General features: G+C 41.9%; 1 protein-coding gene across 2 annotated transcripts in view; it reads left to right on the top strand.

The window, feature by feature from the left end:
• Positions 1–315: 315 nt before the first annotated feature.
• LOC307249828 (RNA-binding motif, single-stranded-interacting protein 2-like) overlaps positions 316–17,124 on the top strand; it is a 31,044-nt gene continuing 14,235 nt past the window's right edge. For both annotated transcript variants that reach the window (XM_080026694.1, XM_080026693.1), the window contains exons 1-2: positions 316–432; positions 13,799–13,965. In XM_080026694.1, the coding sequence (XP_079882820.1) occupies positions 361–432; positions 13,799–13,965 (239 nt within the window). In that variant the 5' untranslated portion in view covers positions 316–360. The remainder of the gene's footprint in view (positions 433–13,798; positions 13,966–17,124) is intronic.

The raw sequence follows: 17,124 nt of genomic DNA, 5'->3' as shown, positions 1-17,124 counted from the left end.
GTGGATTAAGGACCCCCCTAAGACAGAAACATGGCCCACCATAACTTGATTTTACAACGTTTTGTCTTCAGTCACAGTTTGGAGAAGTTTCTATTCTTCCACATCCTCCCCTGGTGAGAGAACGAACAGTGGGCGGTGAATGAAGTTGAGCTAATCCCCTCTGCTGTGTGTGGGCCCCCCTCGGACCCCCGAAGTAGCCCAGGGGCCAGCAATGGAGAGGGGGGGGGGGGGGCTGTCCTGGTGCAGCAGCAGCACCACTTGCAGTCAAACAGCGGGACTCCAGGCACTCACTTCCCCAGCTGCTGACGTCAGCTGGCAGCCTGGGTTGAGCTCGCCGCTCCGGACATAGCGCCGAGAAAAATGCTGCTCTCCGTACCGCCAAGGGCAGGAATCAACCCATACAACAGCTATAACAGCAGAAACAGCAAAAAGGTAAACGCTTTCGGCATTTTCCATTATTCTCGGCTTGTTCGCCCTCCAGGGCAACACGCCCGTGTCTCTGGCGGTAAGAGAGGGGCTTGTGACAGTGAGCTGCAGTGTCCTTGAAAAGCGAAACGTACTGAATTTAAACTTAAGATTCCGCGGAGTGAAAACACAGCCAATGGAGCAGCCGTGCGCCGTAGGTGTGGGATTCGCTCGCACTCGGTCCTGTCATGTTGCAGACGCCTGGCGTTTTATTGTGTAGCTGTTTTGTGCTTCTGTACTACAGTGAGGATGTCGATATGGCTCTGTTCACTCATTTGAAAAAAGTCAATGGTGGAGAGCAACTTTTATGGGTAAGTGTGCCGTGCCGCGGGATAGCGCGTACGGTGCCAGGATGTGTTAATGGAAGTGGGGGTAGGGTGGGAGGCAGGCTGAGGGAACACGTTACCAAATGAATTCTGCCTCTCTCCCCCGCGGACACTCATATCTAATGATAAATCAGGTCTTCATTGTCTCCGTCGCGGCGCAAGTTTGCAAAGTTTTTTTCCTCTCGTTTCCCATCTGAAAGCGGAATATGCCCCACCCCTCAAAAAATCCCACCAGACCATTATTTCCACATTCCCAGAATTATGAATCGCGCTCTCGCGGTTACACTCAATGTTGACACATTAACCTATGTAACCAATAGGCTGTGTGAGGGAAGAATAGGCTACTCTTATACGAAGTGCACCACTCAAGGTGTGACGTGCAGCAGTGCGACATTTGGAATACAAATGGAAGATATAAATTACCAAATTTTAATTTAATTTATTCGGGTCACTGAAGACATGCCACTACTGAATAAAAAAAAAATACTTTTGAACCCTTTCCTGGATAGTGTAGGCCTATTTCCATTTTGTCATGCAATATCATGTTCCTTGTCTATGAGCCATAATATCTTAAAAGTCTTGCTAATTGCTCTTTCATGGTCCATGTGGATATTCTGTTCTAAGCTACACTGGATGCTTGTGGCTCCTGCCATCTTCATGCCTTGTTGCCAGTCTCTGTTGCATTGTGCCCCTGAACTCTATAGTATAGATGGCATTTTAAAAATGCACATTGACATATTGTCTTTCTGCGATCTTCTTTGGGCACCGCCTGGCTGCTCATCCTCTCAGATCAGGGGCCTGTTTCAGGTAGCTGGTTTTACATACTCTGAGTTTTGATGATGAGCAAATCTGGGTTTTCGGTTTCAGAACAGTGGATCAGCGTTGGTCAAGAGCATCATTGCTTCTTATTGAGAAGCAATATATTTCAAGAATTCAGTTACGCATATCAGCAGCAGCAAAATTATTAATGCAAATTAGCAATGCTGTGCCGCTGCAAAGCATTGCTGACAGTGTTTTATACTCAATGTATTATGTAGGCAAGCTATAATATCCTCCTGTGCAGTAAACAGACTTTCGCTTCTTTTAAATGGGGAGTGAAAGACATTAACGTCTGACACATAAGGTGACAGTTTCCATTGTAGATCCTGATTGATTTATTACCAGATCCCTTGTCCTCTAGTGATCACAGTTTAAATTATTATATAATTTCTATATCATATTAGGCTATTTAACGAGGCTCGACTGTGACTGTAATCACGCAAGTGAACAGTAGCCTAACGATTGCGTGCAGCCGCAGAATTGCATTTCAACCTGACATAAATAGCCTATGTTCAGTGGCACAGACGTTAAAAAACTCCTGTTAATACAAAAATGAATAATGAGATACACACAATACAATAGGTTTATTCATCTGAATGTAGAGCATGTTCACGATGTGTAAGGTGGCTGCATATGAACGGCACGAGGGCTGAGAACTATACTGATCAGATAAATGATCGATCAAACGTAAAATCATCAGGAAATGATAAAAACATCCCGATGGAGATTTTTATGGAGTGATTTTGCTTTAAGGCTGTTACATACTCCGCGAGAAGAAAGAACAAAGTTCTCGGTGACAGAGCTGAGAAAAGAAAATGACGTAATTTTCTTCTCTCAGCTCTTGTTTAGCTGTTCTCGCAGCTTGTTCTCGGCACATCACCCGGGCCGAACTTTCTTCTCGCAGCTTGTCCGAGAACTATTGTGTGATTGGTCAGTCTGAAGTCAATGAGGAAAGCGAAGTGAAATCAACTGGCGCTACTGAGTCAATTACCATGGTAACAATGCTCCGCGGTGAGTAGTTCGGCAGTTGAGTTCTTGTGAAGTATGTAATGTCAGACCAGAAAGAACATCTCGCAGCTCTGTCACCGAGAACTTTGTTCTTTCTTCTCGCGGAGTATGTAACAGCCTTTACACTGTACAGGGTCGCGTTGTGGCAGTGACACTCTTTCTTCAGTCGGAGCTGCAGCGTAAAGTGAAAACAAACTCAGAGTAGGCCTAGGTCAAATCACCTATCCAGCAGGTTAGACCCACGGCGTATGTTGCCGCAGTAACTGACTCTCGGTTGCGCTGAACCTGCTTCTTGAAACGGAAAACCGAGAGTTTCCACTAACTCAGAGCGAACAAACCAAGCCCCAACCTCAGCGATTTTTACCAGCATCCAATAAGGAAGTGACCACAACTGTAGTAACCAGGAAGTGCCACTGGGGGCTGGGAGCAGAAGACAGCCATCTCTCGTTGACTCCAATGTTAAACATGCCGTTTTCACAGCATTATTAAACCTATTTACAGCCTGGGCCACGAAACCATTTTAGTCTGTATGTTTAGGTCATATCTCCATGATAACACTGAGGGGGGTGAATTTTTTTGGCCCACGCTAGTTTTTATTCTTTTGGAGGTTAAAATGTATTGGCGCGATCTCTTGAGTGACAGCTCTCCGCCCGTTGTCCCTCACTTTGCATCGGAGGTATACGTCAGCTATCTCCCTCCCCCTCACAAAATGGCGACGCGCACAAACCAGGATTATTGGATGCCGTGTGAATAACTGAGGTCAGCCCGGATGCTACATCCATATTATTTACTATCTATGGAACAAACTCTGGGTTGCCTCAAAACCAGCTACCTGAAACAGGGCTCTGATGTCAATAGCCTACTAGTGCCTGTGAGGGAAACAGCATTGTGTTTGACTCGTTAGCTCTACTAAAACCTTCCAATTTATTTGAATGACCCACACAAGTTTCTTCAATTTTATTTTATTTTGCACTGAACGTATATAGGCTACACATGCAGAAGTGAGGAGACGATTTCCATTTTTAGCTCACAGGGGTAATGATAAAAAATATATTTTAGTGTCACTTTTTAAATGGAAGTGTGCAGTGTATTGGCAGTCAGGATCAAGTCAGCGCTTGCAGTTTTATTTTCGTCCCTGTAATTTTTCTTCCATATCTATAATAAACGGGAAATATATTATGAAGGAAGTGGCTTTTTTTCTGGGCAACCCTTTAAAATAGAACAGTGTTTTCACGAAACAGTCTTTTTCTAATCCACGTTTAGCAATGATTATAATTGCATTGACATTGGTTCACTTCCTAAGTGTATATTAAATGATCTGTGGGAGGTTGTGATGTGTGTTGTTTGACAAGTTGTCAATAATTCACGGACGAAACGATGTATCGAATAATTGTGAGAATAATCGGCAGATTATAGTGCATGATGAATACCATGGTCAATTGCAGCCTGTCACTTCAATCTGTTCCTCGACTTGACCAAAGACATTATGAACATGAGCTCTAAACTAAGCATGGTAATGAAAAGGTAAATAAACAACAATGTGAAAAACGAAGTCTTCTTCTCTGGCTAATGTACACTCAACAAAAATATAAACGCAACACTTTTGTTTTTTCTCCCATTTTTCATGAGATGGACTTAAAGATCTAAAATTCATTCCAGATACACAATTGTACCATTTTTCTCAAACATTGTTCACAAATCTGTCTAAATGTGTGATAGTGAGCACTTCTGCTTCGCTGAGATAATCCATCCCACCTCACAGGTGTGCCACATCAAGATGCTGATCTGACATCATGATTAGTGCACAGGTGTGCCTTAGACTGTCCACAATAAAAGGCCACTCTGAAATGTGCATTTTATGTCTATTTTATGTTGGATTTAAAGGAATACTTCACCCATACGGAACCAGCGTTCTATCATAAAATAACTATTATAATATAATGAATGAGGTTTTTCTTCCCTCAGTCTTCCCTTAGTCTTCCCTTGGCCCAGCTGTCCTGTTAATCCTTACCCTTACTGTGATGTCACAAGAAGGAAACTGTAGGGTTACACAGTGAGACCATAAAACACTCTTTCTGCCTTTTCTCAGGCTAAGATGATCCGATTTTTTATTTTTTTTTGCACATTTATACTAAATAGGATCTCCGAGTTCAATACACCTTCATATTCCAACCGGTGAAGTAGACCTTTAAAGTTCACAGAGAGGTCAAGTTCCTGTGTTGTGATTTCCTCCTCCCACCTCCACCTCCTCCCCAATCTTTTTATCTCTAGCTCACATTCTGCCATACCTGGGCTGCTGCACGAGTAGCCTACACAAAATAAAACGGGTTGCAAAATAAACACAACACCGGGCCGTGAGAAAAGCGCTCTGTGTGCGCAACGTGATTACCGAGCCCCGGCGACTAAAAAAGGTTGTTTGGTTTATGTTGTGCTTAAAGCCATCTGCTCCTCCCCTGACTCAGCACCTCATTTCCCCCCTTAAAATAAATATAATTAATGTTCTCCAATCAAATTTGTGAGGTTTCCGTGTAAAAGGTTAAAATAGAACAGTGTCGCTTTGCAAAGGTATCGTGCGACTCTCGCCCTGGAACCTGGTGGAATATGGCTCGTCTTTGTGCTTGTCAGTCAGATTTCTTGTTCTGATCTTTCTGCGAGAGGCCTTTTCAACAAATGCTGTCAACTCACTGCTCTGCTTTAAACAATCTAGATGTGTCACTACATACACTATTTCTATCCTCTCTCCCATAGACTCTATTCGTTACTAACGTCCACAATTTTGTTATTTTAACATGGATCCGTCTACGTTTCTGTGGATTTCATTGCACACTTTTGACCTTGTTCACTCTGCACAATTGTACAGCCCCTCGTTCAAATATTGACAATTGCTCATATTTATCTCTTAGATTATTTTATTTTAAATATTCTATTTTATTCTTAAGATGCCTTTTACTATATTATCTAGGTTTATGTTAATGCTATGATTATTGTATGCACAGTGTAACCATAACAAATGCATTGCATGTGTGAACCTATACCTCGCAATAAAACTGTTTTTGATTCTGTATGGAGCAAAACACAACTAGACGCGAAAAGAACAGAATATAAATGCTGGAGAAAAAGGATCATTATATGCTGCACGTTTGCAAAGGGTCTCACTAAAGTTTCCCTTCCCGACATGGCAAAATAGCACAAGTAAGGTCTCTCCGTTTAACTTTCACCTCCACAAGCTCTCAGATGTCACCAGTGTTTCTCAATTCCTTGCCTCATATGTACCAATACTGTTTTTTTTAAATAATCCTTTTTTCTTAGGTTTTTGGCACATTGCTCTCTGACAACCCTCTGTTTATGGCATCAGGGGAATTTAGGGAATTTAAACAATGCTTCCCAAACAAAACATGTCTGCTGAAATGCTCACACACTGACATACAAAGATTGTCTTTGTAACATAGACAAGAGTTGACTAAAATGTAAAAGTAAGCCTCAAATGAACAACTTGATGGGTTACCGAATGTTAAGCTGGTTTTGTGGGGGTACAAGATTTGTGTTTGTGTTAAGCTTTGACTGCTTTGGTGAATCAAATCATCATTTAACAAGTAACAGGTAAACTGTCCAATCAGTTACTAGGGTTTATTGAGCCATTAATTAAACATTGTTGCAGACAGACAAATGTACATGGGGTTGTTGGGTATTAGAAGTCGCAAAAATGAGAAGTCATTGGCTTGCGTCATCATGAAATCCCCGCTGTATGTATGATACCATTTACATCAGGAAAATCAATCAATCAATTGAACACGATGCTGCTTTATTTGATTTCTAAAACTCCTTGTGTGCCTATAGTTATTTTAAATGAGATTTTGTCAAAGGATATTGCATGTGTTAATTCTAGTCAGCCATTGTTTAATCTCAAAAAGCCATCAGTGCTTTTTGAAATGCTTGATGTCAAGTGTTCTTGAATTGTACCAACAAGGGGATTTCTTCAAACAGTTCCCGATCGTATCTGTTTTTACCCCGCAGCTAAAGTGTAACTTTGACCAGGCAAGTTGGGCACACTAAATTTTCCGTGTGATTGATCATTGCAAATACAGTCTGTCGAACACGAGTCAAGTCTGTGCAAGTGTGTTATCCTGCCATACTGACACGAATGTCATTCATTACACCTCATTAGCGTTCAACCTAACACATGCATTTACCAGAGATTCAAATAATGAGTGTTATTTTCTATTGATAAAGGGCTTTGCATTCACTATGGAAGCATGTTGAAACCACCAGAAGCCCTACAAGATAAAAACCTGGAATTCCATGACTTCTCCAACAACAACCAAAATGAGGAAGCTGACACCAAGTTAATTTGGAATAAAATGTGTATACATCCATACATAGGTATTTAGATCAGCTACAAGTTTCACTTTGAATATTTAAAGCTTTATCAATTAATATTTATTTACGACCCAATCAAAGCATGTATGTGAATTTACCTCGCAGCGTCCTGTTCGCAACTTTCCAAAGCTTTGTAGCCCTTAAGCTAATGTATGGTTGTCTCACAATTCTCACTTATTGGCAGCAGACAGTTAGTTTCAGCACACAAGCTCTGAAAAACATTAGTCAATATTTATTTATTTATTTAGCCCAGTAACACAAATAGCAAACCCACTCCACACGACCTGGCCAGGACCAAACGGCAGTTTCTGTTGGATGTGAAAGAGAATGTGTAACACTTGAGCTACACAAAACTTTTAATGCAATGGAATGTTTTAAGGTTTGTGTTCCCCCTGTTGGACCAAAGCACAGTATCACTGACTGCACATTAAGATAGGAAACATTAACTTTCTCTTATTAAAGTCCGATTTAAAGCCTGCTAGGAACAGTCATATGCCTCGTTTCCACCGAGTGGGTCGGAGCGGTTCGGTCCAGTTATTTTGGCTTTCCATTTGCAAAAAGTTGGGTAGGGTATGGATATAAGCGCACCTAACCGCTCTAAGCCGCTCCTATTTTCGGTACTCCTCCGTTGGGGTACCAGCCACCCAAAAAATGTGAGCGCAGCACAGTTTATTGTGTAGTGTTTATCCTCGTCATTAAATGAATCAGTGGGATATCCTACACTGTGTAGCCTACCACTGTTACAATGTCACGTAGCTGCCGCAGCCAGCGCTGTTCGCTCACTGTCTCTGTCGGTTTGCACCGAGCCGTCTCTGTGCCTTTACCGGCGTAATACGCTCACAACACGGGGAATAAATAAAGAAGCGGTCGGTTTGGCCAAGCAAAAACGAGAGACGGCTGGCTTGTTCCACAGCCCGATAGTTTGACCCATATTCTGGCGGCGGCTGTCGCAGTCCAGCCTAAACCCCGCCCTACCAGTAAGGGTAGGGTCGGCGGTGGAAACACCACAGAGATTCTTAAAAGCGAGCTGTCCCGCTCTGAGCCGCTCCGACCCGACCCTCTCTACTCACTGGAACGAGGCAATACACCAGCACTCTTAAATCTTTAGAAAATAAACTGACACTCACAGAGTTAGATCAAATGGTTTACAGTATATGTTGGTGGACAACTAAACAAAAATGGTTGTACAGAAAAGCCAATGATATGTCTAAGGTGGTTGTATCAAAATAGTTTATCTTTTCTATGTACAGTATATATGCTCAATAGAATATATCTTAGATAGACTCCAAAATATCCACATTGGTATCATCCTCAAAAATCTAGTATTGGTCAGTCTGAAATAATGACATGTTGATCTTGCTTTGGTTATTCTTTTTATATGCCAAATTGGTGTGTGTGTGTGAAAGGCAACGGACAGACACGCTCCACTGCAGCACATACACAAGCAATGGCTGTCTACTGGGCTACTGTTCCGGTTTGTCTATCCTCACTGAACTCTTCTTGCACAGTCACCTTTGTCCCTCTGGCCCTGCGCCAGGTATATGTTTATCTGTCTCTTTGTTTAATGTGTCAGATGTTTTGGATTGATCCCCAGCACACTCACTGCTTCCCCCGCCAAGCAGCCAAGGTGAACAGGTAGAGAGACAGAGTCCTTGGAGAAAGCACAGCTGTCGGAAATCTGATGCCAAGTTACTGCAGTGATGCCAGACACTCGGTGTGCCTCGCATTTTTTGTAAGATCTCTAGCTGAGCTGAGGGCCAGTGTTTTGTAGGTATCTGATTCCAAGCTCCCCAGCTCTAGGCCACCTGACCCGGCTTGTGCATATTGCTCTCTCTGCATGGAGTTGTGATCAACAGCATCAATAAGACAGGCATCTCGAAGATTAGAAGGTGGCTATGAAAAGACAAAGGGACGGGGAGGGTTGGAGACAGAAAAGGAAGGAGGATTCAGAAACGAGTCTGGACCTGAGTTTGGTGTCCCTGTCTGTCACCTGGTTGGAATGCAGAGCTCCTCATTCAAATGCTCCTGTGTGATAAGATCAGGAGCAGACACAGAGGATTTCCTGGCTGCTGCCTGCCATACTGCAGTTTGCTGCTTTACTACACACAAAGTCCTCACCTAACCCTTGGCTTATATTAAAAGATCAATTTTACATGTTCTCATAGATCCCTGTTTAGCATTCTTTTAATTTGATAAAGACAGTGATTTTGTCAATGTGCAGAATGCCATTCATAATTTAGTATGTTTTTGTTCATGTCATTTTTTTGTCAACATTGCAAACTATTTGGTGACAAATATCCAAGATGTTTGTTGATGCTTCAGAAGTGAATGAATGAGTGAGTGAGATATTTAAAGTGTCGTACAAGTGGTGCAGAGGTTGGAGCTGTTTGAAGGCAGCAGCTCAGCAGTGTAACACTATACAAGCTGGAAGCTGCGTCCTCATTCAGCCAACTATAAATCTCTGCATTAGCATGTCAACAGCCATAGTAGCTCTCTCCTTTCCCAACGAGTCTCCAGTGGGGAGCACGCATGGCAGGACATGGGAAGGCAGCGCAGACCCCCCAACAGCCAGGAAATCCATGGAATTCTTTGGGTCAAACTGGGGTCGACTGGAGAAGCCCCACACAAAGAGGCGCTGAGATAAAAAAAACGGAGGTGGAGTATCCAGAGAAATGGACAGTGGCGAGGGTTTAAAGTGACACATCTGACTAAAGAAACTCCACATTTTAATGTCAACGCATTCAATATTATTGTACATGTTTGATGTATTGAGAGATGAAAGTCATTCAGCATAACCTTGCAATATTTGAAAAAGACATTTCCCGACAGTTCTCGAGAGTATTATTGTTAGATAACATCAAATTGGAAGAGGTGGTTTTATTTATAGAAATGTTCTTGATTTTTATCTTTTAGTTTTGATCCTAAAAATAGCCAGTGATATTTTTAAAGCCCCTTTGTTGTGAAAGCGGTTTGGAGCGGTTCAGCAGAGAGGAAATGCAACATTGACAGTCTTCATACTGTATGTGAACTGAATTAGTCGTCGCCATGTTTGAAGTTTAAAGTCGGGTCAAAGTAAACATTGTCAGCGATGTTTCAGAGTATTCAGATTCCCTTGCATAAAAGTGCCATGTGCCATTTTCTGCGTTCAAATTTTTCCAAAGCCAAATGTCACTCTGAACAATTACAAATATTTCTACATGTGTATTTCTGGCCCTGCTCCTTCACACATGCTCCCTCAGTGAAAATTGGCCCACTAAATTGTTGCCGTGTGAAACCGAAACCTAGACAAAATAGAAAATGAACCAAAAGTAACTGATTTCACTGTGACTCAGACTGGCCAAACAGACTATACACTGTAGTTGTGAAATAATTAACTTGGATGTTGGCTTGAAAATATTCTGGAGCATGTTTTAAGAGAATTCATGTCTTTCATATGATGCTCAGGGGACGGTATGTTTGAGAAAATGATATGCTCCTCTGTTGACAGGACCAAAAGATTGGATAAAGTGGTGAGATGAGGAGTCTATCATCGAACCAATTTTTCAATCGTTCTCGTCATGTATGAAGCTACAAAACGTTCACTGTTTCTTTAAATCTTTGGACGTTGGACTATGTTAAGACATTTCCTTGGAAAACAATCATTTTATTGTTTCTAAATTCTTGTTGCTCTTTCAGTAACTTCCGATGAAATAATCTCAAAAGATGGAGGTGGTGTTGGATTGTAGGTCTTCAATGAAATAATAATGGTGAAATAGCTTGTTCGGGAATCAGCAACCAGTAGTGCAGCAAAAGAACATTACCTGCTTTTTGTACTTTAAATATATTTAGTAAGCATTTTAAAACACATATCACATTTGGGTCCATTGCTTTTACATAAAGTTAACAACACATTGTCATGTGGTTTACAAAACATTTAATATTTTGGGACAGCTGACAGTGTACATACGTTACATATAGCACTGGGAAGTGATTGCTAAAAAATGTATAATTTTTTTTGCTCCGGGGAAGTGCACATAATATATACGTTATGTGAGTAAAGCTACTGTATGTGAGCTTTTATACTGTAACAGACAGTTAGTTTGTGCTTGGCTAAGTTGTGCTTACAGCTGAGTGCATTGACTGTGTGTGTGTGTGTATGTGTGTGAAGAAATCTGTGGTTGCAGATTGGTGATTTGAGGGGTGCTGTTGCGGGGATTTTTCTCATGGTATGGTCTAGAGCTTGATTGGGACTTGGCATTGTATAGTGAAGCGTGTGTGAATGAGATTACAGGTCTCCTCTGTCCTATTCGTTCATTCACAAGCTGCTTCCAACAACACATTGTGAAATGCAGTGTGACAAGAGAGATAACTCTCAACAGGCAGGCACATGCTGTATGTGTAGGTGCACTGGCCCTGAGTATTTTCTCATCTCACAGAAAGGAACAAACAACCTTTTTTTATTATTATTAAATGGATGTTGCTTTATTGATCACACAAATGTTGAATGTGTGATGATGCAGCACAATTCAATTATATCTTTGGACAAATACTATCTTTCAAAACCTAACTATAGACAGTTGTTGAAACGTTTGTGAAGGTTGAGTACACATATTTTGGGTCATCCCAATAAAGCTTTATAGTTAAGGCCACACTTCCTCCCTGTTTGATTTAGATAAAGATAAATAATACCAAATTTATATAGCCAATAGAAAAGTTGGAGAAACACATTTATAACATGATTCAGGTTGACAATAGTGTTGAGTTCAATAATGAAGAATTCTATTATAGTTTCTTGACATTACAAAAGCAACTTTGAAAATGTAAATTATTTCACCAAATGTTACTGTGTGTAGCTGCCTTGAATCTGTTGTCAGAGTCCGTTTGTACATCCTGCTCTTTACGGCCTTTTTATTTTGCGAACTGAGTAAATATCCCTGGAAGGAGGCTAGATAAAAGGAAAGAACACACTCTATTCTTTGTTTCACTCAGAGCAGGTTTTTGTCTCCATTTCGCCTATAACAAGAACAAACATGTAAACTTTTGAATCTTTGGGTTTTCTTCAGCAGTGTGGGGGGGGGGGGAGAGAGGATAGGTTTTGTTTTTAGGGAAATGAGCCTATATAGCGGCAATGCTGCTGACTGACACAGTAGAGGTCAGAGGGGAGTGGCCTTTTAGAGGGGCTGGGTGCCTCATGAATGGTGTCTAATTAGCGGGGTGGGTTGATGTTGCCGGTGGTCCATGGTGTGACCTGTAGCTTCCTGCTGGGCTTTTCCCTAAACACAAGCCAGCAGTCTGATCAGTGACCCTCTCCTCTCCCTTCAAATTAACCCATTGTCCTCTTGTCACCTCTGTCCAATTGGTCTCTGGAATGAGACACTGCGGCCCCACTCACTGCACTGTGCCAAGGCAGAATTCGGTTGTTTTTCTTCTCTCATTCCCTCGTGCGCTTCATCGAATGAACACAGTTGGCTGTTAGGTTAACGTCATTTAAGTCCTGTTTCTCACACAGCAAACAGACACACAACATTTGATAGTTCTGGAGCTGGGCCCTTTGTCGGCATTCAAGCGTTGCTAATAATTGCCTGAGTCTTACTTGAAAACAGCCAGTATAGATCTATTCCTGGAGAGAGAAGGAGACAGCTCTATTTTTCCGCCCTCCTTCTTGACAGCCAAAGTGATGATGATACCACATTAAACCCAATTAGAGATATTCCTCTGCGTGGTTACACAATCTTTTGTTTGATTTCTCAAAGGAAAACTCGATCATAGATAGTGAAATGAGATGATGCACTGGTTGTTGCGCAGCGGCATTTCATCTTCCTCGCGGTGAGTCATGTACTAGTCGACTGCCATAGTTTACAACTATTCACTGGTACTTAGTCCTCATAGACTGATTGAACAGAACAGCCCCAATGAAAGAAATGTGAAGGAGGTTCAGTGGTGGTTTTAAGTTAGACATCAGATCCCTTACAGATGGGTCAATTGACTCCTGGTGTGCTGCTGTTACTCATCTCTTTGAATTCCCCCCCACATTTCACTTTTTGTTTTGGTCGGTGAACTTTGTATGTGACGTGGACTGAAGTGAACCCTGTGTTTGCATGGTGCTGCTGTTGTTAACTGTTAACCTTAGACACTGTTCTTAAAGAGGGAAATATCAGATGGACCATGGATGTTGTTGAACCATGAGAGGGCTGCTGAAAGTTTAGCACCAATAGAAATGCAAGCTTCAACAGATGGAAGCGATTCATTTAGAAATGCCATCTCTGTTACTGCTAGAAGTACAAATTGAAGAAAGAGCATGAAGATTGTTCGAATCTATACTCTGATTATTTCATTCCGCATCATCAGACTGACTAAATATTAGTTCTAGCTCTTCAGCGTTTTCGATTTGATACGCACTTTTTTTTGTGCGCTTTCAAAAGTAATACAATAAGTTACCCAACATGGAGAAAGCATAAGAGGCCCCTTTTCCCTATATGGAGTAGACCAAGAGGCCCCACATTCCCCTCAGAAAGCAGTATTGGTGAGTGTTGACGTGAGGGCTGTGTGTGATATCATTTTTCGTAGCTCCCACATTATCATCTGTCTCATGAAGGACTGTTCTCTATACCTCAACGTCTCGAAAAACACGCCACACCTTGGAGGTTTTTCAGGCTTTCAATTGGATCTGACATCACTGTATACTTGGTCCAGTGTTTTTTTCTTTTTTGCTACCGTTTGAGAATTAGTAAGTAAAGTCAGAAGTATTCTAGGCAGTGGTTTGTGGTTGTGTGTTCCAGGACAGTGAACTAATTCTGACGTTTTTCTTTCTTTTGTTATTGCAGCAGGCCTATGTGTCCTCCGGCCATCAAATGGCGCCCCCCAGTCCCAACATCAACAGTAGCAGCAACTGCAGTGGCGGGGGAGGGGAACAGCTGAGTAAAACTAACCTGTACATCCGTGGCCTCCATCCGGGGACCACAGACCAAGACCTGGTCAAGCTCTGCCAGCCGTAAGTGACTTTCACCAGTGATTCATTCATTAGGAGGACTGACAGTGTAAATCAATATATATATTTTTTTCAAAGCAGGCGCATCAGGGGGAAATAGGAAAGTTAACATTACGGTAGACCTGTTATATATGCCGATTGAGCCTCAAGAATTCCACGTCATCATCAGCATATGATATGCATATTTCTTGTCGAGAGTTAGTTAAGAGGGTGTGTGTGTGTGTGTGTGTGTGTGTGTGTGTGTGTGTGTGTGTGTGTGTGTGTGTGTGTGTGTGTGTGTGTGTGTGTGTGTGTGTGTGTGTGGGTGTGGGTGTGGGTGTGGGTGTGTGGGTGTGGGTGGGTGTGTTATGAAGCTGGATCCAGTAGATAATCAATATTAGCATAAAGACTGCAACCAGAGGGAAGCAGTAAGCGTGGCTCTGTCCAAAGCTCAAAATACCCTTTCTGAACTTCATAATTTAAAATTAAATGACGTGCTGTAAAACTAATTCTTAGCAAACACAACCACCACACAGAAAAACAAGAAGTCACTTCTTACTTACTTACTTATCCATGAGAGTGGTGGCACATAAAAACCAACATATCAAACTATTCATGGAATGATGGCATGTCATGAAGATAGACCTGCTCTGTGATCTTTTTGTTTGATCGATTTAAAGCGAACATTTCAGTAATGTGGAAGCTCCAATGGTAAAATAATACTGAAGAAAAAATGTTCAAATGAGAGCTGTAAAGATGTAGCAGGTTAAGCAAGTGTTTGTAGTACACTGAACCATCTCTAGGTATGTATTTCAGTATTGTCTCATGTTATCAGGCCTTAATATTTAATCAGTAGGACTAGCTGATGGTGCATTCCAGTGCCCCTTAACTGGATCTTTTTAGATACTCATTTCTGACGTGTCATTGGACAAAGAGTCGTGTAGAAAAACGTACTTCTGAGTGGATTGGTTAACAACATCTGTGCAGTCTTTAGCTTTGTTGCCCTTCATCTGCTGGACACATGAAAACAAATAGTTTAAGCGGGCCATACTTTGATCTTCAGAAAAAAAAGTCAGCTGTTCAGGCAGGCAGGAAGGAAAAGTGGTTCGTGTTTACCACAACAAAAGTCATTTTGATTAAATATCGACAGTCACTGGATCACAAGAGCTTGTCAGCAAAATGGTGGTCTCGGAGGGGAAATAGAGGAAAAGAAGGGAATGAATGCAGAGAGCTGGGGAAAAGGACGGGGGTAAAGAAGGAGAGTAGTAGGGGCCAGAGAAGGGTATACACACAGCATGTTGCCTCCTCATGTCCTGAGCTAACCTTGGCCTCCTTGTGGAGCTGAATTCAGCCATGAACCTAAGACTTACACACCCCTAGTCAAACAGCCTGGCCTCTACTACAGAATGTCCTGGCCTTACAAACACCCACGCACACACAGACGAACACACAGATGAACACACACACACAGACGAACACACACACACACACACACACACACACACACACACACACACACACACACACACACACACACACACACACACACACACACACACACACACACACACACACACACACACACACACACACAGATAAAACCTTGTAATAAAGCTCCCAAACTGGTTTTGGTCGCTGCAGGTCAGGGCTATGCTGTATGTCACAGAAGTGATTCGTCATTTCCACGGGTCATTTGCAGTAACAGGAACGCCTCCCTAAACACGCACCGGCCATAACTAATAAAACCCGACTTGATTATAATAACACCCCGGCCCCTCCCTCAATAACATTTGTGTTTCAAGCTCCATTTTGAACATGTCTTACCCTCGCATAGTGAAGCCTCGGAAAACATCAAATCCACTGAACAAAATTCGCAAGGCTGGTAATGATCACGTTCATATTTGAGTTCAGATGCACTACACACACACACACACACACACACACACACACACACACACACACACACACACACACACACATTGTGAACGCGGAAGAAGAATCAAAGAGAAATTTGAAATCTGTGGTGGGTATGTGAAACACAGGGACTTGAGATTAAAAGCATGGGGATCGACAGAGAAGTCATTTTGGGGTGGTGGAGAAGTGTGGAGAGAGGACGGGGGCTTTTGGGGGTGGGTGGGTGGGTGGGAGGGCTACCACTCCAAGGGGAAACTTAAACGAGTGGGAAAAAGAGTTGCATGGCTCGCTGGGAAAGAATGTCAGACAGCCGTATATGGGTCAGAGCTGTCTTTTAAGTCTGCGGCGAGGGAGAGAGGTAAGAGGAGGGTCACTCAGTCGCTGAACTCTCCTGGAATTATCGTTGGAACACAGGTTTTTGTTTTTCTTTGTCCCGCCTTTAATGGACACAAATCAAATCAAATCAGTTTTTGTATAGCCCACCATCACAAATAGACATTTACCTCAGTGGGCTTTACATTCCATACAGTATGACACATTCATGCTGGAGGTTTTTATCTTGAAATCTGGAGTATCACAGCCATCATCGCGTCATTCCACAAGACGTCGCAAAGTCATCCATCCGGATCCAGACAGACAGCTGTACAGTACAGTGCTGTAGTGTGTCAAACAATGCTAGTAAAACTATTCCAGGCTTGTGTGCAAACGTACAAGGTATTTTCTGGAAAGCATATTATTTGGGTACATTTGTTTTCTCTGCACTTAAATCTAATAGCATGCTCAGTGCAAAAATAATTCTCTTTTCACTTGTCCCAATTTAAAAATAAAAGTTTATAGTTATTTCTAGTGAATAATTTTGGATATACCAACCTCACACCTAGCAAAGTTATCTAGAGAAATGATATTTAATGTATGATTGTGGGCCGAAAGTGTTGAATTTTGGGAGACTGTCTTTTAAAAGGAAGAAATGCACTTTTAAATTGCCTCAGACTATAGTTCTGCATGTGTGTGTTTGTGTGTGTTGTCTCCCAAAAATAGTGATGTCTTCCGAAATAGTAAGTTCTTAGGTCAGTGAAAAGAGATCCTGTTCTTGAAAATGCATTGCTAGCAAGTGAAACCAGGAGAGTTGTGCAAGTCAGTTTCACTTCATCTAGTTCAGATATTTTGATAAGATTCATTCTACAGTTTTAGTTTTTTTTAACAGTGTTGATCTTGTATTTCGACAATCAATATGCCTAATTGTTTTTTCAAAATGTCTCCACATGTGGT

This window comes from Ammodytes marinus (genome assembly GCF_949987685.1).
Source record: "Ammodytes marinus genome assembly, chromosome: 4".
NCBI classification, from domain to species: Eukaryota; Metazoa; Chordata; class Actinopteri; order Uranoscopiformes; family Ammodytidae; genus Ammodytes; species Ammodytes marinus.
Note: the sequence above shows the minus strand (reverse complement) of the source record. Positions and strands in the feature narration are given on the sequence as shown.